Consider the following 23,619-nt stretch of genomic DNA (forward strand, 5'->3'; position numbering starts at 1 on the left):
CCTTTGATAGAGGAAGTATGAAGTGACAATCATACCGAAAAACAATAAACACAGACTGTTGGCACAAGAGATATTTGTTAATAACATGATTCATATTTAAGAAATAGGAGAAAAACATGCCATAAATCAGTTGTTCATACATGTTTTTTTGTTTTTTCTTAGTGTAATATTAACTAATTTATAAGTAGCAAGTTTATACAAAATATTTATATTACCTGGACTCTAAAATCATGAGAACTTATGATAATTCTTTGTGAAGGGAACATTTACTCCCCGTCCTTACACATCTCTCCTATTGCTGAGACTCTGGAGAAGGAGGTGAGCATGCTCACCTCGGCCCCTCCTTCATTCTCCCTCTGAGCACAGCCTGTCCAGAGAAGGATACATTCCAATCTAGATATCCATTAAGAGGTTTTACTGGGTTGCCTCTGCCACGCCAAAGGGAAATGTCTGCAGTTTAGGGGTGGGGCTGAAAAAATGTTCAATTCCAGGAAGAATCAGGAAGCTGAATTTGTCTGGACATTCACACCACAACCACCGGTTCTGATTGCAGCAATAATAAAATTGATATTTTGATTTCTACGTTTTCACGCTAATATCTATTTCTCCCTTGGTTCAGAATCTGAAAAATGAAGGAAGAGATATTATACACTGACCTTCCAAAATTGCAGCACACTCTGAAATCAGGCCAAAAATTATCTATAACCCCACTCTGAATGACATTATTGATGGGTCAGATTCCCCAGGAAACAAATTCTGAGGTTTACCTGCCTGCCTTTCAGTGGGAAGTGCTCTGAGGAGAAAAAGCGTGATGTAAAACAGAGGCAGATGTGGGCAAAAGGGAAAGCTGGGTTTGATGTAGTTGCCAGCTCCACGGGAGGAGCTGTGATCGCTGTCAGAGCTGCTCTCAATCGAGGCAGGGGTCTGCTGAAGTTTGTGCCCTCACGCAAACCAGATACGGGACCACGGAATGGGCTGCCCCAGAATGGGAGTGTAAGCTTGGAGGAGAGATCCAAATGCCATCTATCTGCAGGCAGCACTCCAGGCAGCTGGGAAAGTGAATATCTCAGTTCTCAAGAGGAAGAAATCAGTGACACACCATTGCATCTATAATACGTGTACACACAGCATCTGTAATGGGTCCACTGAGATCATCCAAGAGGGTAACCATGATATTATCCAAGTGACGAGCTATGATCTAAAAATACTGTATTATTCTGAACATTAACAGAATAATGATAGTGTGAGCCTAAGAGCTGATATTAGTCATTGTCAACTAAAAGAAAAAGACTACCATAAAGTCAGTAAGCATAAGTAGTAATCTGAAGATGTTCCCATAAGTATTTTCAAGCAAACATGTATCCCCATTTATATCTATATAGGCATATCTTTCTTTGGAGATTTGAAAAAAAGTAAAGAGGCTATGTATAAAGGCTTTATACCAGAAAACATGGAAAATTCTACCTCAGTTATCGCTTCTCTCTTAATGAGAACACCCCTTTTCCCAAGGTCTCTCCTTTATGGTTACGAAAAATCTCCATTTCAATTGAGAAAATATACATACCAGAATCTATTCATGATTTACCTAATCCAATCTGCCTTTGCGCATGTCATATTTCATAATGGAATATGTTTTGTTTGCCTTCTCCCCCATCTTCTATTATCTCTGATTAACCTTGTCTCTTCAGTTTGATTGTTGTTAAAAGGAAACAGAAATGCCTGATAGATTAAGACCTTATTTTTCATCAATGTGAGGCTTACTCACTGAAAAACACTATTGTTTCAATCCTTAAAGTGTTACAAATCATTCTAACTATAGAAATAGGAGATTCATCCTAGTAACTCCTCTCCTGCATTTACAGTTTATTTTGTAGATAATTAACTATGTAACAGAGATTGGAGAGGTAAAAAAAAAAAAAAAAAAAAAAAAAAAAACAAACTTGTGTTGGAATCACTGCCAAGTATAAATCAATCATAAATCAAAAGATAAGCCCTTTGAAATTACGTCAGTCAACATGGAAATGGTAATAGTTTGCCTTTAATTTTTTTCAAGGATTTACCTCTTAAGTAAAAGAAGGCATGCAGTACAAAATGGTCTCTGTTGACCGTGAACTTCGTAAAGATTCACTGGGCTGTAGGATGGTGGCTGAAACAGTTCATAGCAATCAAATTTGGCTATGCTTTAAAATATCCAGAAATGTCAGCATAAAGAATATAAAGTAGAACAGCCAGTAGCCAAGAATGCTTGCTTTTTATTTTTTTAAATATTTATTTATTTTGAGAGAGAGAGAGAGAGAGAGAGAGAGAGAGAGAAAACAGGGGATGGGGAGAAATAGAGGGAGAGAGAGAATCCCAAGCAAGCTCCACGATGTCAGAACAGAGCCCGGTGAAGGGCTCCAACTCACGAACCATGAGATCATGACCTGAGTTGAAATCAAGAGTCAGACACCAACCGACTGAGCCACCCAGGCGCCCCAGAATGCTTGCTTTTGATATAGCAATGCTTAATAGTCAGATATCAAATGCCTGCTCTAACTTCTCAAATTTGGTATGAATTCAGCAGTCAACAACAAAATAATCTCATGACTTTGACAGTTGCCAAAACAGTGGGAAGCTAAAAATACTGTATGACTTATTATTGAGGGCTAAACAAGAAAGAGACACCATTCACTGCTGACCGGTGGTCATCAGGCCAGGGCAGAAAGCAGCATCAAGAATCTTAACTCCTAGGGAAAGACCAGAGAGAATGATAGAAACAAGGAGAAAAAGAAACAAGATGACTGCAAAAAATTAAAGGCCAAACAGAGAACAGAAATAAGAAGAAAATGGCAGACAGCTAATGGGACAGTTGGTTAAAGTCAAGGAGTGACGGCAGAGAATAGGTAAGACATGTTAAAGAAGAAAAGTGAAGTACTAACCAGAGGAGCAAATCTCTTAGAAGAAGGTGTAGCTACCCATACTACATCAGCTAGTCGAGGCCTCTTACTGTCGTAACAGCTGGTGGTCAAAATAACCAGAAGGTGTCACCAAAATATAGTGAGGATGTGTTGTTCACTGTACTCTTTACTAAGAAGGGAGGGATTATGTTTTACTTTTTGTTAAAGCTTCCTTTCAAAAAAAAAAAAAAACCTTTTTTAATTTAAGTTCTTCTGAATAAATAAATGGTCAAATTTACATGATTACCTGGAGAAAATCTCCTGCAAAGTATTTCATTAATTAGCAATCTGGGTAAGCGAAATCATGTTATATAAAAAGAGTAACAATATACGTTTAGCTCCCAACATGCAGAGTTTCTCTAGACTTTTTTTCTAAGTTTAGCCTCCTCATTTGATTTCCTCAGTAGGCAATGAACTTCCCAGAACTATCCTCGAAATAGCATCAAGTTGCAATTTTGGCCTTCACAGAATGGAGGGCAACACAGAGAAGTAATATGAATGTGGAAAATATTCTCTATCGGTGTTTAACTTTAAAACATATGCATAAAGGAACCCCTGTATTTGTTTTTTTTTTAATATATGAAATTTATTGTCAAATTGGTTTCCATACAACACCCAGTGCTCATCCCAAAAGGTGCCCTCCTCAATACCCATCACCCACCCTCCCCTCCCTCCCACCCCCCATCAACCCTCAGTTTGTTCTCAGTTTTTAACAGTCTCTTATGCTTTGGCTCTCTCCCACTCTAACGTCTTTTTTTTTTTTTTCCTTCCCCTCCCCCGTGGGTTCCTGTTAAGTTTCTCAGGATCCACATAAGAGTGAAACCATATGGTATCTGTCTTTCTCTGTATGGCTTATTTCACTTAGCATCACACTCTCCAGTTCCATCCATGTTGCTATAAAAGGCCATATTTCATTCTTTCTCATTGCCACGTAGTATTCCATTGTGTATATAAACCACAATTTCTTTATCCATTCATCAGTTGCTGGACATTTAGGCTCTTTCCGTAATTTGGCTATTGTTGAGAGTGCTGCTATAAACATTGGGGTACAAGTGCCCCTATGCATGAGTACTCCTGTATCCCTTGGATAAATTCCTAGCAGTGCTATTGCTGGGTCATAGGGTAGGTCTATTTTTAATTTTCTGAGGAACCTCCACACTGCTTTCCAGAGCGGCTGCACCAATTTGCATTCCCACCAACAGTGCAAGAGGGAGGAACCCCTGTATTTGAAACCTCTCAAGAATTCATTGTCACCTGCTATGCTGTTTGATTCGTATACATATTATAAAATTCACTATGTTAACTTTCAGAGATGAACGTGTCTTCTACAACTTGAGATTCACTAAGAACTTAAATAACATTTTTACTATTTCTGACTTACCAGTCTTTCCTCCCCTGCAATCGAAATTTGTAAATATGATGCTGGTAGTATATAACAGTATAGGATACAAAGTATTTAGTCAGTAAATATTAATTTTCTCTTCCTTATCCATTCTGTATTTAGAATTATATAAGAATCTCATCTACAAAGATGATGTTCTCCTTTTTAAGATATAGAAGACATCCATTTTAATGACATTAATATGGAATAGAAAAATGCTAAATGTTTAGAAAACATACACTATGTTGTGTTAGTAAGCATGACTTGACACTTATCATCCCATTTGTCTCTGGATAACAATGAGGTATATCACAGCAAAGTTTGACTGCCTTTTGAAATTGATTTTGAGTATGTGTGTGTCTGTGTGATGTACATGCGACAGAGAGAGAGGGGGAGGGAGGAAAAGAGAAGGGGAAGAGGGAGGGAGAGAGAGAAGAGAATCAGACATAGATAAATCTTGAAGGTCAAATACTGAAGTTGAGAGAAGGAGCCGTTTCTCTTTTTTGTTTTGTTTTGTTTTTTTTCTTCCATACAAGCTGGCACAGTACCTAATCCACTGAGTGACAACTCAGAAAACATGCTGAAAAAAATCACTGAATGGACAATTCCTAATATGAGCTCACAAGGGGTATACTCTTCACCTTTAAAGTGGCGTGCCTTTAAAATCTATATTATTTGTATATTAATAATCACATTCACATTTATAGACATTAATTTTCATTTCTTTAACTGTCCAGTTGTACAAAACTTCCTGAGGCAGGAAGCAGTAGGCGTTTTTTAGTTTTGTTTTCCTTCATCATTCTACCAGGAGGCTACCAATGAGTAGCCAGCCATTCAAAAGTAACTGAATTTGGTAAATACTCATATGAGTAAGGTCTATTTTATGTTTTGTGGCTATTATGACTTGGGTTATCAGTATCCTTGAGAGTTACCAATACAGTATTTATACTGAAGTCACATGTAAAAATTGAAATCTACCAGTGATCTTTCTAAATACAGATCTGATCATCTCCTTCCTTTTGCCTACAAGATATTAAAATCTTTAACCCATTACACTAGGTCCTGGTTTACCACTTTTATCCTCGGGTCCTTAAGAGTAGGATCCTAGCGTTATTCTTCTGTTTAAGGTACTGCCTAGCACATCCCCTGCTTTCTAAAAGGCATTCAATAAATATTTGTTGAGTAAATTACTGTGCAATGAATGAAATCTATGACATAACAGTCCATTGTTAAATGTAACTGGCATAATATGTCATATATATATTTAGCCATGTTTATCACTTAAATCTTAGAATTTTTAAACCATCTGACAGAGTTTGAGTTTAAAAACAATGATTATACGAGGAAAAATAAAAGCTTCTACTATGTAGAAAGAAAAGTAGAAACCTGAGAGATAAGCTTATTTAAATGATAATGGATGAGGACAAATGAAAGACTAAATTAAAAAAAAACATGAAAAGAAAATATTAGAGATTTCTTTTTATAAACTATATAGAAATAATACTGAAACCACATGTTCTTTTGAAACCACAATAGATACAAAATGCTGTCTAATTTTTAAATGTCAAGTTCATAGATAAAATGCATGATCTAAAAACTCTAATCAAGCGAATGTTTCAAGAACTATATTAAAACACAGTTTAAATAGCAAAATAGAACCCAGATTAGCATTCAGTAAAATAATTTTAAGATATATGTAAAGACTGTACATAATAGAATTTTAGAAATTAATATAAATCATCCTAAATTCTAGATAACTAAACATGTTTTAAATGTCTTCGTGCTGAAACATTTTATAAATACACTACAAGTAAAGCATTTTAAAAAGCGATACCTGCAAAAGAGTTGTTCTATGGAGCTTCAGTGCCCCCTTCTGGTGAATTTTAGCAAAGCAACCTGAGCAATAATCTTCGCCACACTCAAGGCATACCTTAAAAGACAGTAAAACATCATGCAATATTATAAAAATGTGAGTTTGAGAAAACGTTTGCATAAAGAAGTCATCGTTCTCATCTTTATTTCTCCAATGACATATCTAGATGTCATAAGAACTGAGAAGCTCATGGAAACTGGAACAACCACTTGACCCCATTAAGATGTAATTGAGGGGCACCTGGGTGGCTCAGTCGGTTAAACGTCCCACTTCACCTCAGGTCATCATCTCACGCTTCGTGGGTTCAAGCCCCGTGTCAGGCTCTGTGCTGACAGCTCGGAGCCTGGAGCCTGCCTCAGATTCTGTGTCTCCCTCTCTCCCTGCCCCTCCCCTGCTTGCACTTTGTCTGTCTCTCTCTCTCAAAAATAAATAAACATTTAAAAATTTTTTTGAATTATTCTCAGAAGATTCCTCAAAGGAAAGAAAGTGTAAGAAAAAGACCTCGATGCAACTACATCAACACATCAGCAATATTTCTGACTAGTGAAATGATTATGGACAAGTTTGTATTTATCTTTCAAAATCTGTACAGTGTTAAACTGTATTTTTTTAAGTTTATGGATAAATTGATGTGATGCCCCTATACCTACGAAGGCATCGAGTAAGACTCAAAGAGGAAAGAAAATGGAATTTTTGCTGCAAGTGCACTTACTGCTGTGCAGTTGTATGGCCACATCAACACCCTTTGTGACCTGAGAAAAAGCAGTCCAAATGTCTAAGACCCCTCATTTTCTTGAGTTTGGCCTAGGTTAAGAATGCTAGCAGCACAAATAAGAAAGTGTGAGGGTTTGGAGGGATGATGTCAGAAAGTCTGTGTCACAGAGCCCACATTCCCTTCGATCCTTTCTCATTTCCCCTCTCCCCACTTAGCGTGCCCACTACCATTCTTCCCTTCCTTCCTCTCTCCACCTATAAAGGAATCCTAAGCAGAAAGCAGCTAGGGAAGAGTGGGGAGAGGTTGACCAAGCTCTTCTACCTTGCACTGGTGAGTGACTGACTGAAATGTGCAATACAGTGATGCCTCCCAAACTGTACTGTGCGTATGAATCACCTGGGATTTTGTTACTGTGAAGACGGGTTCAGGAAGTCTAGAATGGGACCTGAGATCCTGCATTCTAACAAGCTCTCAGGTAACGTCCACGCAGCTGCTGGTGTGCAGACCACACGTCAAGTAACAGGCACTAGAATGTATAGGACGTGGAAAAGTAGACTAAACTCTTATTAAAAACCCAACAGGAGGATGTCTAGATGGCTCAATCAGTTGAGCATCTGACTCTTGATTTCGGCTCAGGTCACGATCTCACGGTTCGTGCGTTCAAGCCCCACATCAGGCTCTGCGATGACAGCACGGAGCCTGCTTTGGAATCTGTCTCCCTCTCTCTCTCTGCCCATCCCCCGCTCACTCACACTCTCTCTCTCTCTGTCTCAAATATAAACATAAAAAAAAAAAAACAGGAGTCCATTAATGTTTTAAAAGTGTATTACAAGTCACCATTTGATGATTCTGTTACCTACAATGTGGCCAGATTTATTAAATATAAGATGATTAACACAACATTAACAATAACAACCAAAGGTTAAAAGAGCAAGAAATTATATACAGGTAAACAAAACTAAAAAGGAAGGTTAGAACCACATAACAACATCCACACTGAGCATTTATGCACCGTTCTAAGGGCTTTGTATGTTTCATCTCATTGAATTCTCACAACAACCCTATAATAAGGTTAACGCAACCATTGTGTCTCCATTGTGAAGATGAAGTAACCAAGGAACATAATGATTGAGAATTTGCCCAGTCACACAGCTAATGAAGCCAGGATTTTAATCCCACAGTCTGGCTCAGAGCTCAAGCTCTCACCCATGAACCAAATTACTAAAAATCACTGCAGCACTGATCATTTATTGAAAAACCTTGATAATATCAGCAATTAAATAAAATCCAGTATGTCAAATGATTATCAAAATCAAATGCATTGTTTTTCAAATGTGATTAGCTATACAGAACTGGATTTTTCATTCAAGTGAAAAAAAAAAAAAAAACACTACCCCTAATATCAGAATTAGTCCTACACTTTCAACTCACGTTTTAAGAACTAGTTTCTTACAGAAATGATGATTAAAACATTACCTAGATCCATAATATTTAAGTGTAAAATCAAATAAAAAGCTATAATTTCACATACATACATGGCATACTATCATATTAATGTAGATTTCAAAATGTATTCCGCATAATTTTCATTTATTTGCTAATATCTTAATAAATTTCTTAGAAATACTTGGCACTGTTTTCACAAGGTAATATAGAAGACTGGAATCAGCTTCAACATAGAATTCTAAGCCAAGTATTTGTTAACAACAGATTTTTAATGAAAGTAGCCAAACGGATGTTGTAGACTAGAAGATCAAAGCTGGAATTGCAGAGTAAGCTTATATATTTTGTTATACAAGCATATTTGGATTTAAATTGGGTTAAAATGACCGCCAACTGGAAAATCTTTTTAGGCAGTGTGTATAACTGGCAGAAATGTACTAAAAATGTAGATAAGGACTCCATTCCACCACAGATGCTTCTTCAATGATGGAATACCCAAGTGCAGTTTTAGCAAGTATCTTTTTAATTTGATCAAGCCTAGATCAGTTGTGCTAAGCCTTCAGAATCCCTTTGAGTTTAATTAAATTATCTACATTTGCCAAATTAATATGTAATTTTTAACTATCCATTTCGCTTTTACCATGTACAAACAGCCTAAAGCTACTGGAATTTCTTTTAAAAATACAAAATTTGAAGGTTGGAGTTTTATTTTTACCATCAATGTATGTGAATGCGTTAAGAGATATGAAAATGTGCCAACAACGAAACACACACAATTTCCTGTCTCTTCTCAACGTGCCAGGCACAACGCTAACTACTCTTGATACTTGCATGCATTCACCGTTATCTTCAATAATTCCGAGGTATAGACTACTGTTATCTATATTGTCCCACTCTCACAAATGAGAAAACAAAAAATACAGTGGAATTAAGCCATTTCCAAAGGTCACATAGCTAATCACAGGTAAAGTTGAGATTCAAACCTCCAAAATGCCAGCTCTTAACCCTTGCCTCCCATAAACAGTTTTCCCTGACGAAGACCCTATTGTCAGATATAAGAAGGTTTACTCCACACAACCAGCATTACCATCCAGAATGATGGAAGCTAAGAACACAAGGTAACTTCAGGGTTTACCACCACGTTTCACTTCACTAGATGTGTCTAACTTGAATTTTTAAATAATTTATTTCATTTACTGTTGTGGGACACCTCGGTGGCTCGGTCAATTAAGCATCTGACTCTTGATTTGGGCTCAGGTCACGATCTCGTGATTTGTGAGATCGAGCCCCACTTTGGGCTCTGCACTGACAGTGTGGAGTCTCCTTGGGATTCTCGCTCTCCCCTCTCTCTGCCCTTCCTCCTTCCTTAAAATCATAGCGAAATTCTTTAAGAATGTATAGGGTCTAAATCCTTGCTTCTATTTATAACAGTTTTCAGGCAAATCGGCCTTTTAATCACTACACACATTGTCACTCTCATCTGCTTTCCAGCCAAGGCATGTGCCATTTATCTTATCTGGAATGTCCTCTTCTTGATTTTCTTTCTCTTTGGAAAAACAGATCCTTTGTTTCTAGCTCAAGTTTGACCTATGGATGTCATATTGTTCAAATTCCAGAGCCTTTAAACAGTACTCAACATAGAACAGGATTCACAAGAAGTATTGATAGCTTCTACATAAATTCTTTGTTCTCATCATGAACAGTGCACCCCAACAATTCAATTCAGCCAGTAAGTCCCTTTTAGCTTTCATATTTCCAACTTCAGGAATATTAACATTGTTTATATTTTTTAAACATTTATAAATAGGTATAATTTGTGAAGATTTCTTAAATTAGTGCCCATCATTAGAGATCAAATAAGATAAGAAAACAGCATGTTGTAATATAAGAGCCCTGTACCAAGAGACAGGGTTTTACATTTAATATTGCAATTAGCTCTTTATTAGACTTATGGTATTCTAACTCTCCCAGACCAGCTAAAACTGCCATGAAATAAGGATAGCAATATAGTCTCAAATCAGAAATGATCATGGCCAAATTCTCTGAAACTAACAAATATCAGTTATAGTAATCTACAAATATTAGTTATAATCATTAAATTCTTTGGGGGGAAAACTGCTTCTTAAGTGTAATATTTTAAATTGCAAAAGATACTGGAGTACTTTAATACTAACTAAAAGGAAGATATATCTGAAGGTTTTATTACAGAAAAAAAATTTTCTTCCTTTAACAAATGTTTGTTGAGTGCCTACTAAATTGCAGGCATAATTCTAGGTGGTGGGCACACAGCATTGACCAAAAGTAAATCCCTACTCTCATGAACTTTACACAGGTGGGTGGAAAATACAGATGTATATATATATACACACACACACATATATATATATATATGTATGTATGTTACGGAGTAATAAACATGTGGATGCATGGAGAAGCTCCAAAAAAACTGGAGAGGCCAACTCAGCTGCTGGTCCTTTACAAAGGGCTGCCAGGGCAGGGGACATCTGAATCGACCCTCATTATGAGACTGTTGGGGGTGGGGAGGAGAGATATTAAAGGTGCAATTTTGAACATGGTAAGTTAGTGATTACTGTTAGACATCCAAGTAGAGGTGCTAAATAGGCAGTCTGAGTTGAAAGTTCAGGGGAGAGGGATGAGTTAGAGACGTAAATTTGGGAACCATCCATGTAGAGATGGTGTTTAAAGCCAAGAGAGTAGATGAAATTACCTATAAAGAGTTAGTAGATGGACTAGGGAAGAAGGCTAAGGACTAAGCCCTGTGGCACTCAACATTCAGGGGTCAAGCATACAGAAAGCCAAAAAAGACTGAGAAAGGGCACCTAGCAAAGTAAAATGATACCAAGACAGAATTGTGTCCTAGAGGAAGCTAAGTGAAAAGTCACAGAAGAGGAAGAGTGCATCGAATATTACTGATAGATTAATATAAGAACTGAGAACTGGTCACTGTATTTAAGAATATGGAAGTCACTAGTGACCCTGATAGGAGCACTTGCTGGCATAGTGGAGACCCAATTCTGAATGGAGAGGAATCAAGAGAGAATGAGAATTTGGCAATTCCACTTCTGGGCATATACTCAAAAGAACTGAAAGTAGAAACCAGGCAGATATTTAAACTCTTGTCCATTGCAGCATTATTCACAAAAACCAGAAGGTGGAAACAACCCAAGCGTCTAGTGATGGATGAACGGATAAACAAAACGTGCTATTTACATACAATGGAGTATTATTCGGCTTAAAAAAGGAAGGAAATTCTGACACACGCTACCATGTGGAGGAACCTGAAAACCTTAGAGCAAGTGAAATAAGCCAGGTACAAAAGGACAAATACTGAATGATTCCACTTCCATGAGGCACCTAGAATAGTCAAATTCATAGAGACAGAAAGTAGAAGGTTGGTTGCCAGGGGCCGACAGGAGGGGTGAATGGGAGTCATGGTGCAAGCAGCCCAGTTTCAGTTCTGTGAGATGAAAAGAGTTTTGTGGATGGATGGTGCTGATGGCATCCCAACCATGTGAATGTGCTTAACGCCACTGAACTGTACTCTTAAAATGGCTAAAATGGTAACTTTTAAATTATGGTGTATTTTACCATCATTTTTTTTTAATTTTTTTTAACGTTTATTTATTTTTGAGACAGGGAAAGACAGAGCATGAGCAGGGGAGGATCAGAGAGAGAGGGAGACACAGAATCTGAAACAGGCTCAAGGCTCTGAGCTGTCAGCACAGAGCCTGACGCGGGGCTCGAACTCACGGACCGTGAAATCATGACCTGAGCCGAAGTCGGCCGCTTAACCGACTGAGCCACCCAGGCGCCCCAACCATCATTTTTTTTTAAAGTTCACGAAATCAGCAATGAGAAGTTAGAGAACTGTCAGAACCCATCTTTTGGGGTCTTCAATTTCCCTTTACAACTTTTTTGCCTTAAAAACAAACAAACAAACAAACAAAAAGACTTGCACACAAATGTCCCAGCAGCCTTAAATACAGTAGTAAAAAACTGGGAACAACCCAATATCATTCAATATGTCAGTAAATAAACAAATTTTGGTATACTAATACAATGGTGTACTACTCAGTAATTTGAATGAACAAACTACTAATAAATGTAATAGTATGGGTGAATCTCCATGTGGAGCAAAAGAAGCCTTAGGCAGAAAAATATATACCCTATTGTTCTATGTACATAAATAGAACCCTAAGTGTATCATGTTAAAAATCAGAACAGTAGTTGGCTTTGTAGTGGGAATTAATTGGAAAAGGCGCAAGGGAACTTTCAGGGGTATTCTATTATCTTGATGCGAGTGTATCCATTTGTCAAAAGGCATCTCACTATACATTTAAGATCTATTTCATAGAAAGTACATTATGCCTCAGCAAAAAAAAAAAAAAAAAAAGGTGAGAGAACATGGTGAGAGCAAGTGTAGACAACGCTTCAGAAGTTTTGCTAATAAGGTGCAGAGGGCGATGTGGGGGTTAAAGAAGAATTTTTGTTGTATTTTTGGTTTGGAAAGCACTGCAGCATATTTGTGTGCTGCTGGGCGTGACCTTAGAGGGGACAAGAATTAGGAGTTATCCTTAAACGGGAATGAGAAGGTGAGATACAGCTCTCTGGACAGGTGCTGGCCGGATGGGGCAGCATGCACACTTCCCCCTTAGCAACGGTAGCCAAGGAAAAGCATCTGGCTTACAGAAGCAGGTTGGCTTGGGAGAGGTGAATGAGGCCATGTGACGTTATGCGCCCCTATGTTATTGCAGTGCACATACCAGCACAGCAGCTTTGTTCTCACACTGTCCACAAACCTTCCCTTTTATCTTGGATTTTTCACTTTCAGAAGAACTGGCCATTTTATGATTAAGTGGTTGTTTCACTGGCTCTGGAAGAGAAAAAGAAAAAAAAAGGTCAGGCCAATCATATCAAAATATGATATTCAGTTTTATGAATGTAATGAAGTTGTGCACCATGAAGTACCGAAATTGTGCACATTTCTAAATTCTCAAATGTTATGTCAATATTAATTGCCCAATAACAATGGTATGTAGCCAAGTCCACTCTTTCCAGGAAACTGGGAAGGCCACATTTCCCCTCCTAGCCCCCTGTGACCACGGGGCCCCACATTTCTGCCCACACCCATTCTATTTAAAACTCACTTGAACTGGACACGTGAAATTACAGAATGTTAAAAACTATGCTCTTGATAGAATCCCTATGGCATCCTGTCCCATTTTCAGATCAAACTAAATTAACCTCATACAGAACAACTTCTTTTTTTTTTTTTTTTAAGTGTTTTAAATTTTTTTTTTCAACGTTTATTTATTTTTTGGGACAGAGAGAGACAGAGCATGAACGGGGGAGGGGCAGAGAGAGAGGGAGACACAGAATTGGAAACAGGCTCCAGGCTCTGAGCCATCAGCCCAGAGCCCGACGCGGGGCTCGAACTCACGGACCGCGGGATCGTGACCTGGCTGAAGTCGGACGCTTAACCGACTGCGCCACCCAGGCGCCCCCATACAGAACAACTTCTATAATAAATGTTATATATATTTTTAGAACCTGTTCTGCCAAACTATCTTAACCATTCAAGTTAAAGGTACTTATCCTCTATAAAAAAAAATTTCCTTTTGGAATTACTAAGAAATCAAATTGATTTTTGGGTTTTGCTATTGTGCAATAATTCATTAAAATATAAAGCCATTTTCAATAGTCTTTTACATTCCCAGGATGAAATTTCAATTTATAGTCTTACATTGCTAAAATATCTTCCCGGTTAAAAAATTACATAAGTTTGGGGTGCCTGGGTGGCTCAGTCGGTTAAGCATCCGACTTCAGCTCAGGTCATGATCTCGCTGTTTGTGAGTTCCGAGCCCCACGTGGAGCTCTGTGCTGACAGCTCAGAGTCTGGAGCGTGCTTCAGATTCTGTGTCTCCCTCTCTCTCCACCCTCCCCCACTCACGCTCTGTATATCTCTCCTTCAAAAATAAATAAACGTTAAAAAAATTAATAAAATTATATAAGTTTAAGAAACAGTGCTATCAAAGTCCTCACCATTGAAAAACGTTCTTCTTATATTCATATTCTAATGTTTTTGACATAAAATAAGGCTGCTCCCCCAGAAAACAAAATGAATTTGAATATCAAAAATAAAGACTCATCATTTGGTGTTTAGAATCTTTATACTGCATGAGCAATTCTAGCACTTTAATTTTCTATGCAATCCAAATGTAAAAGAAAATAAATTCTATCTTTAGCATCTAATAATACAGTGGTAAACTGTTTACCTTGAAGTTGCTCCTTTAGTAATTTTAATTTCACTTTTCCAGCAGAAAGCTAAATTAATGAAATACATATTATTTGTCAGGGATACGATCTCTTATTCAAAGAAAGTTTAAGTTACTATTATTAGAAATATTAGAAAGCCGTAACATTCTAGTGCATCTTGAGTGAAGCAAACATTTTGAAAGAATAATACAATCTTAATAGAATATCACTATTAAAGCATATATAGAACTTTTAATTAACAGAAAATTCAAGGGGTGCCTTGGTGGCTCACTCGGTTGACTCTTGGTTTTGGCTCAGGTCATGATCTCACAGTTCATGGGATTAATGCCTGCATCAGGCTCTGTGCTAGTAGCGTGGATCCTGCTTGGGATTCTCTTTTTCCCTCTCTCTCTGCCTCTCCCTCGCATCTGTGTGCACATGCTCTCTCTCTCCCAATGTTGGAAATATATAAACCATTTTTTAAAACATGCCATATTATGTTTTAAACAAAAATCCTTATATATCATCACAATATTATTTTAGAGAGGCACTAATATTCAAATATTGTAAAGGTTCAGTAAGCCTTTTCTATTTCGGTACCTTTCTGAAACATACACAGTCTAATATTTGTGTAGACCAAATCTAAACTGAATTCTCACTGAGCTGCTCTGCTTACATAACTGCAGAAGCCAATATTATCTTATTTGTCTAATTCAGAGAACCACATGTTTAAGCATCACAGATTTAACCTTCAATATATTCGCTGTGATCCCTGACTTTCCTAAGATGTAGCCAAAATATTGAGTAAATAAGGTTCGCTTTACGTGTTTCAAAGAGTCACTTAAAATCCTTGGATCTTAAGATTTTAAGACATAAAACAGACTCACCAAGTGTACGTACTTGCCTTGGTCTTGTTGAAAACCAACATTCAAAGTACACAAACGAGCATGGAGGGATGCTGCACACTGATACAGACACTGGCAATTCATGCCTAGTTTTCAATTTGCAATTTGCATGCTCAATTGCCCACTTTGTCCATGAGAATACGAGAACAACGGCTGCCTCTATGTTGATGGCTGTACCAACTGCAGTCATCTTTGAAAATTCAGGCATAATTATTCTCAGTGAATCTAGTGGTTTTGCCTCGAAAGGGCATTTTTTTGTTCACATTCTTTAAGTGGCTGCTCAGATGCTATGTACCAAACATAGCAGAAAAGAAAACAGGATTGAAATAATCAATTTCTATGTGAATCACACTTTTACTTCTAAACTGGAAATGTTATACAAGTTACAGATAATTTAATCTCATTTTTCATAGCAAAATTGGCCAATATTATTACCTTAGTGGTACGCCTGAATTGCAACATGATCAATATGGTTATAGACTACCTGGGCAGAATGGAGATGCCAAAGCAAATTGAATCCATTATTAGGGAAATTTTATAATTTGTTATTATTATGAATATTTTTCTGCTCTATAAACATGGCCATATTTACTCCAAATGATTCAAACTGCATAAAAATATTTCAGTGAACAAACTGATAGCTGCTATTTTGAGGCAAGTAGAATTTCCTCCTAAGTCTGATTTTTATCTGTTTGGGAAAGAGTTGAGGATAGAGTAGGGCTGGACCTGAGATACACACATAACACACACACATCCATATGTATATACACGTGCATACATACATGTATGTATATATGTATATGCACATACGTGTATATCCAAAACATCAGGAATCCAATATACTGAAGTCTATGCGGTATTCACCACTTATGCCTCCACCAGTAGATGCTGAAGGGGTACCATTAGGGTACAGGGCAGTTTAGTGGCAGTACCACACAGACATATCACCTGGGCCATCAGACTCAGGCTATGCTGTCACCATCAGCCTCCTTGGCATTGACAAATGCCTCCAAACACAACCAAGGTCCTAATCTGCCATGCTGGTCCCACGCTCCTCCCATGAGCCACCTTATCAAATATTCTCATTTGTAATCTAATTAGCTACTTAAACATTGCCATTTTCTATTGCTTGTCCTTCCATCCTGCCATTGCATAGAGCCCTTATTAAATAGCCATTTGTCTTATGTTTTAAACCCTTCCTAAAAACATCTCTTGCAAAAGTTCACGTTAACCGGACGCATCTTTCCTCAGACACAACTTTTTTCCAGAGAACTCTCCAGAGGAACTTAATTCCATTTCTACTCCCTCTCACTCATCAGGAGAGAAGAAAATTTTTCTCCCTGTTAGCTCTTCAGTGCTGCTTCCAGAATATTGCTCTGATCTCACCATTCAGCAAAGCTGCCTCTACTGAAGCTCCTCGCCATTCGTTTATTGTCTTTATCAACATCCAGGATCCTCCTCCACCGTAACTTCAGCAATCTGCTCAGCATTTCTCTCCATCACAGTTCTGGGTGATGATCGTGAAGACTTCAATGTTCATGTTCACCTGACATCCTGATGTTCAAAACCCTCCAATATGCTGACTACTCTGACCATCTGAGTCCCTCTTCGGCCACCTGACCATTATGACCAAACCTTAAACCTAAGCAGCAATCTGAAGGGTCACACCTTTAAAAGCCCAAAACTCAGAGTTTCTCAGTGCTAACCATGATCACCTTACCTTCTTCCTCTTAGACCTCCCATATCTACCAACCATTGTGATGAAATAATCCTGACTGGATCCCCCACAAATCCACGCTCTTATGGCTCTTCAGCAGTCTACTTACTCATTTCATGTTAAATCTCAATCATGATTCCCACAGCGCCTATGTCAAACTTTCTTCATTCCAAAAGACTCACATTTACCCCATTTCCCTTCCTTATTGTGAGCAGATGATCTTGCCTTCAAATTTACTAAGAATGTTGAGATCTTCCCATTAAAATCTTTCCACAGCTCCCTGCCTTACCTCTTGTCAAATGCAATCTCTAAAAATTTACCTTTACTGCCACCTATTTTCTCTTCCATCTTTTTAATCAGATAAAATGTGTTCTCTTTCCATTGGTTAAGGTATCCCTAATGAGCTGTCTCTTCAAAGACTAACCTCCAGCAATTGGCACCTCTCTCTCTTGCATCTTCAATCTTTCCTCCACTAGTGAGTCCATCCCTCAACTACCCCTCAACTAGCCCCTCAACTGGCTACATCTCTCTGATTCTGAAAAACAATACACAGTTGACTCTTGAACAATATGGGGGTTGGGGCACGATTTTTTGATCCCCCCCAAACTTAACTGCTAATAGCCTACTGTTAACTGGAAGTTTTACAGATAACATAAACAGTCAATTAGCACCTATTTTGTATGCTATATGTATTATATACTGTGTTCTTACAATAAAGTAAGCTAGAGAAAAGAAAATGTTATTAAGAAAGTCATAACGTAGAAAAAATACATTTAAGTACTGTACCTACATTTATTGAAAAAATCTGCATACAAATGGACCTGCACTGTTCAAATCTGTGTTGTTCAAAGGTCATCTGTAATAAAGTCTTTCCTTGATCCTGTTAAATCCTTGAGAGGTCGCGCTCTGTTCTCATTCTCAGGGCAACATTTGTCTTTACTCATTATCACCCACCTTTCTTTTTTTAACTACTTGAAATGTATTTTTCCATCTAATAACCCAAATATCAAATCAGTGGGTTTTTTTTTTAATTTTCATTCTCCATAAACATTTTTTAGTGTGATCTTCAGCCAATGTTACAATTGGTTTCAGACATATAACTTCAACATTGCTTAAAACTCTACGAAGTAGCAAGTATTGTTATATATGTTTACAAATATGGTAACAGGAGCTCAGAAAAGTTCAGTGACTTGCCTAAAATCATAGAGCTAATGAAATGAGTCAGGATCTTAATCTATATAGACTAACACAGGATTTCTTGACCTTGATACCATTGACATTTTAGGACAAATAATTCTTTGTTGGGGGGCTGCCCAGTGTATTATAGGGTGAATAGCAGCACCCCTGGCCTGTAGCTACTACCTATCATTAACCAAAAACCACAAACCAAAAACTCTCTTGGTGGTGATAAAAAAAATGTCTCCAGACATTGCCAAACATCTCCTGGGGGGCAAAGCTGTCCCCTTTTGAGAAACACTGGTCTAAAATCACAGTCAAAACTTTTCTCACCACACAATGTATAGAACAATGTTGACATCTCCATACTTTCTAAAAGCACCCTCCTTTACCTTCGTTTTTTATGAAATCACATTACTTTGATTCTACTGCTACCATTCTTCCTCTTCTCAGGCTCCCTTTACTGGAGAGCTGGCAAATTAACTTAGAACCAGCCCGAAAGCCTGCATTCCAAATCTTGGCCCTGACACTTGACCTTGAGCAAGTTAACTTCTTTGATGTTAAATTACTTCATCTGTGGAATTGGAAAAATAACAACTGCCTCTTAAGAGTGATACAAGCACTTAATGAGATAAAACAGGAAAAGCAGCTAAACTGTTGACTGGTATAAAATAGTGAATAAATATTAAAGTTCTCTTTTACCTCCATATTCCTGGAGCTTTATCCTTCCCACATGCCCCTCTGAGCTTTATCCTTTATACCTTTCTTCTCCTTTTTATAAGTTCTTAAGAAGCACATTTACTCCCTTGGCTTCAACTAACACATGAGAATTCAAACAAAATCCTAAATCTTCAAAATTGCTAGGCAGAACTTAAATGTCCTCAACAACAACAACAAAAGAGATTTAAACAGGTGAGGTGATGGACGTGTTAATTAACCTTATGGGTGAAATCTTTCCACAATATATACATACATCAAATCATCATGTTGTACATTTTAAATTATCTTAATTATACCTCAATAAATCTGGGAAAAGAAGGAGAAGAAGGAAGGAAAGAAAGAAAGAATGGACAAAGGAAAGAAAGGAGGGAAGAAAGAAGGAGGGAGAGAGGGAGGGATCTCTAAATCCCAAACTGTTTTCCAACCTCCTTCTTTACTCTAGTTCCTAGTCAATCCAGCCTGGAATATCACTTATACATTTGAATTCCTCCTTTTCTTTCTCATTGCTTTTTTGGTTCCATAGTTTTATTCATTTTACTTTTGCTACATTCGAATACAGACTCTTCTCATTTGACCTTTAGATTCTTTTAATAGTCTTCTAAATAGTCCATTGGCCTCTATAGTAGTGGCCTCCAAAGTAGTATGTATGCATGCTTGAGGGAGCTCAAGAAAAATCCAGAAAGTAGAAGAGAATTTCTATTTATGTTTATGTCATCCTTAACTAATGTCTATATTTTGTCTCACAATGCACATGATATATTAGTAAACTATTATGTATATAAATAAATTCTATTCGTAAACAAATAAAAAGTTCATGTATAGAAAAGTCCATGCTCAAAATACATTCTTGATTTATGTGGACATGATCAAAACAGTTTTGATATCATTTGTTCTATACTCTGTATTTATAAACTCCAAATGCACTCCATATTTAACAAGATCAGCCACCTTAAGTCATTACCTTAATCTTAACTATCCTCCTGCTCAAAAACTGTCCAGGAATTCCATTCCCACAGTGAAAACGTCAAGACTCCTAACTCTGGTATTCAAGACCTTCCCTCCTGCCCAGTCTCACTTTCTACACCCACCTTCTACAGCTCTCCAAACCCCATGTTTCCACATCTTTTGACTCAATTATTAGTTTTGTGGGGACTGGCATTATTATTTATTCATCATTTTTTCCTTACAAAGACATCTAGGAGACTCTCAAATATTTGTAGAACTAAATTATTTTTTTCCAAGCACAGATGGTTCATATACTAAATAGTTATGACAAAAATTACATACTGACTTAATCTATAAATATTTTCATATGCACATTATCTTTCACATTGGATGAGGATGTCCTTGTGAACAAGGATAATGCACTATATGACAAAGGAGGCACTTAACAAATGTTATTGAATAAATAAGTCAATAATCACAAAGTCAGCACTTTTAATATGTTATAGTTCAATAATATCTGAAACATGGAATGCTATCTCAGAAAGATAATGAAAAATGGGAAGTGGACTATAAAACTTTTAATCCAAAAATTAAAGAAACATATCTCAGTAAGAGAATGACAGTAAAGAACAAAATGCTTTTTTGAAGCCGAAAACGTTAGAAGCACCAAGTAAGATGTTTGTAGATGCCAACTGGCCCAAAGAAAGTTGGATGACAGGTATATAAAAAATAAAGAGCAGTATATAAGCTAAAACTTACAAAGTCACGGATCTTGTGCTAAACAACCCAGAAACAAAACAGCTTTCCCTACATAAAGTCACTCATCTGATTTTAACCTTACATATAATCTAATGTTATATTTTACGACACACAGTTAAGAAAAAGGAATTCTACAGCTGGGAAACCTGAAGGCAGCCTTTCCTCAGGTATCTCCACACATGGAATCAACAGTATATGAATAATAATTATTATTCAAGTAGAACATAAACACATGAAACAAATGTGATCTAATAAAAAGGCAGGAAAAAAGTCTGTCCTTCGTTACATCAAATAACCTAGCTTTCACTTTAATATAAAACCACATAGTTGTATTTCACATACTTGAAACCAAAACTGAACTGCATGAAGAAAATTCAGTTTAGAAAAATTCTACTCAATATGAATTTTTTAAAATCAACTTGTAGATGAGAAACAAATATATCTGAATAATGAAAGCTACATATTAACTCATAAAAATTAATCACAATCCAATAATATGTGAAGTTGTTAAAATAAGATTAGTAGGTTCTTAAGTATGGAAGGGAATATAAGATCTAAAAATTAATTTATATCTCTTTACTTGGTAAATTCCCTGAGAATCAAATGGTATTTTCTTACCTTAATAATATTTCCTTTACTTTGTGACATTATGTGTGATTGATTACTCAATTTTCCCACTTGCCCAGATTTCCAGTGATATCCACTTGACCTTCAGTATATATAAATAGAGGACAAAATGTAATTACTAAATACATTTCTCCTTTTAATGAAAACAAATATATTTTCCCTGTTTGAAGAAATGAAATTCAGTCATTAACATGTAACAGATCACCACAAAAGGAAAATGAAATATCAATAATGCCACGATAGCCTTGGTAATTCTAAAATATAGCTCTGCCATATTTGGAACTTTTGAGAAGAAATGAATAAAAGTAAAATGTCCAAACACAGATGAAGAATTTCATTTTTTAGACATTTACAATGACTAACGATACCTTTACTGATTTATAGGAAATTTTGCAGATTGCCATGCAGTTTTAAAAGCTAAGGGTCCACAGGCATAAAGAGGAAAAAGAAGCAAAACAATACCGAAAACAGCAGATGTACTAAGTGATGAATCCCGTATTTAAGACTACAGATCAGCTCCCACACTGAAAGGTAAAGAGAAGGCAAAGAAGGCGAACTGTTTAGCTGATGGCTTTCAAAGCACTTTTGAGTCTCACAGAATTTTTTGAAGTCAACAGGGCAGAAATCCAATTCTCACTTAAAAAATAATGAGACAAAACTTGGCCAAGGTCACAGAGACAATAAATAATAAAGTCAAGGTCAGAACACTGAACTTCTATCTTCCTGACCAATGAGTGGCAGGTTCTCATTCTGGCTATAACATTTATTATCTTTGTGGCCTTAGAAAAACACTTAACTCTTATGAAAACTCCGTCAAGCTTTAGAACATTTTTTTTAAATTTTTTTTCAACGTTTTTTATTTATTTTTTGGGACACAGAGAGAGACAGAGCATGAACAGGGGAGGGGCAGAGAGAGAGGGAGACACAGAATCGGAAACAGGCTCCAGGCTCCGAGCCATCAGCCCAGAGCCCGACGCGGGGCTCGAACTCACGGACCGCGAGATCGTGACCTGGCTGATGTCGGACGTTTAACCGACTGCACCACCCAGGCGCCCCAAGCTTTAGAACATTTTTAAAAACATCCCCAGCTAATGAAAACACACTCTTGAGTCTGATTTCAGGAACTCTGATTCACAGATATTTCATTATCCATTGAGAAGTGCAAACTAAGCTCATCGGATCATTATAATAACAGCAACAAAATATACAATATACTTTGTCACCTGGGATGACATATGACATTGAGATGCTTGATTAAATCAATGTTCTGGTTATTAGAGGGAGTGTATGTATGTGTCATGAGTATTTTCCAAAGAGTCATACTTTAAAGATAAATACTACTGGAGATATAGTAAATTCTGAATTTTCTTTAATGGTTCAGAAGATATTTCATAGATATTTGATGATCATCCCTTGGAGCACCAAACAAAGCAAATTTAATATACAAAAAGCCTGGCAATATTTAGTACCAGCCAAAGCACATGAGACATGAACTGTCATTCTCTGTAGGAAAAAGTTATACATTTTTGAAGCCTATTTGAAAGACAATTTCTCCAATATCTACCAAGATCTAAACTGCATATATACTTTGACCTAAAATTACACAGGTAAGAATTTAACCCTTTGACACTCTTGCATATGTAAGCAAAATATATATATAGAAGCATATTCGTGGCAGCACTTATAATTATAAAATAGGGAATATTTAAATAAAGATGTCAAAAATATGCAAAGAAATATTACATAGCCATTAGAAGAATGAGATCACTTGTGTACTGATGTGGCAACAGCACTAAGATATATTAAGTAAAAAAAAATAGAGTATGAATCATTTTATAGATAACCTCACTTGTACAAACATAAATGACAAGTCAGATATACACACACACACATTCATACAGACACATATATATACATATATGCTTATACAAAGATAAGATATTTGTGGGGGGGATAAAAACCTTGATTATTAAAAGCAGTGCTACAAATGGGCTGGGAGTAGCCCAGAGCAAAGAAGATATCATTTCCATTACAAAACTATCAATTCTGTTTGATTTGTGTCATATAGATTTATTATTTGTGTAATAAAGGACAATTCTCAGTAAGATGAGCACAGATATAAAGCACAATATTGGAGAGTGCTCAT

The 23,619-nt window shown here is 36.9% G+C and overlaps 1 protein-coding gene across 2 annotated transcripts in view; it reads right to left on the bottom strand.

Annotated features, from left to right (window-relative positions):
- The window catches only part of ZBBX (zinc finger B-box domain containing), a 121,851-nt gene that overhangs the window by 84,100 nt on the left and 14,132 nt on the right, over positions 1-23,619 (bottom strand). Inside the window, exons 5-9 of one of the 2 annotated variants that reach the window (XM_047098908.1) lie at positions 21,465-21,555; positions 15,525-15,719; positions 14,645-14,693; positions 13,133-13,242; positions 6,152-6,247 (exon numbers count right to left, since the gene is read on the bottom strand). In XM_047098908.1, coding sequence (XP_046954864.1) covers positions 6,152-6,247; positions 13,133-13,242; positions 14,645-14,693; positions 15,525-15,719; positions 21,465-21,555 — 541 coding nt within the window. Of the gene's footprint in view, positions 1-6,151; positions 6,248-13,132; positions 13,243-14,644; positions 14,694-15,524; positions 15,720-21,464; positions 21,556-23,619 lie in introns of those variants that run through there. The other variant, XM_047098909.1, reaches the window with a different exon arrangement.

This window comes from Lynx rufus, unplaced genomic scaffold, assembly GCF_022079265.1.
Source record: "Lynx rufus isolate CCGP_SWC_20201006 ecotype Redwood Valley unplaced genomic scaffold, mLynRuf1.p SCAF_5, whole genome shotgun sequence".
NCBI lineage: Eukaryota > Metazoa > Chordata > Mammalia > Carnivora > Felidae > Lynx > Lynx rufus.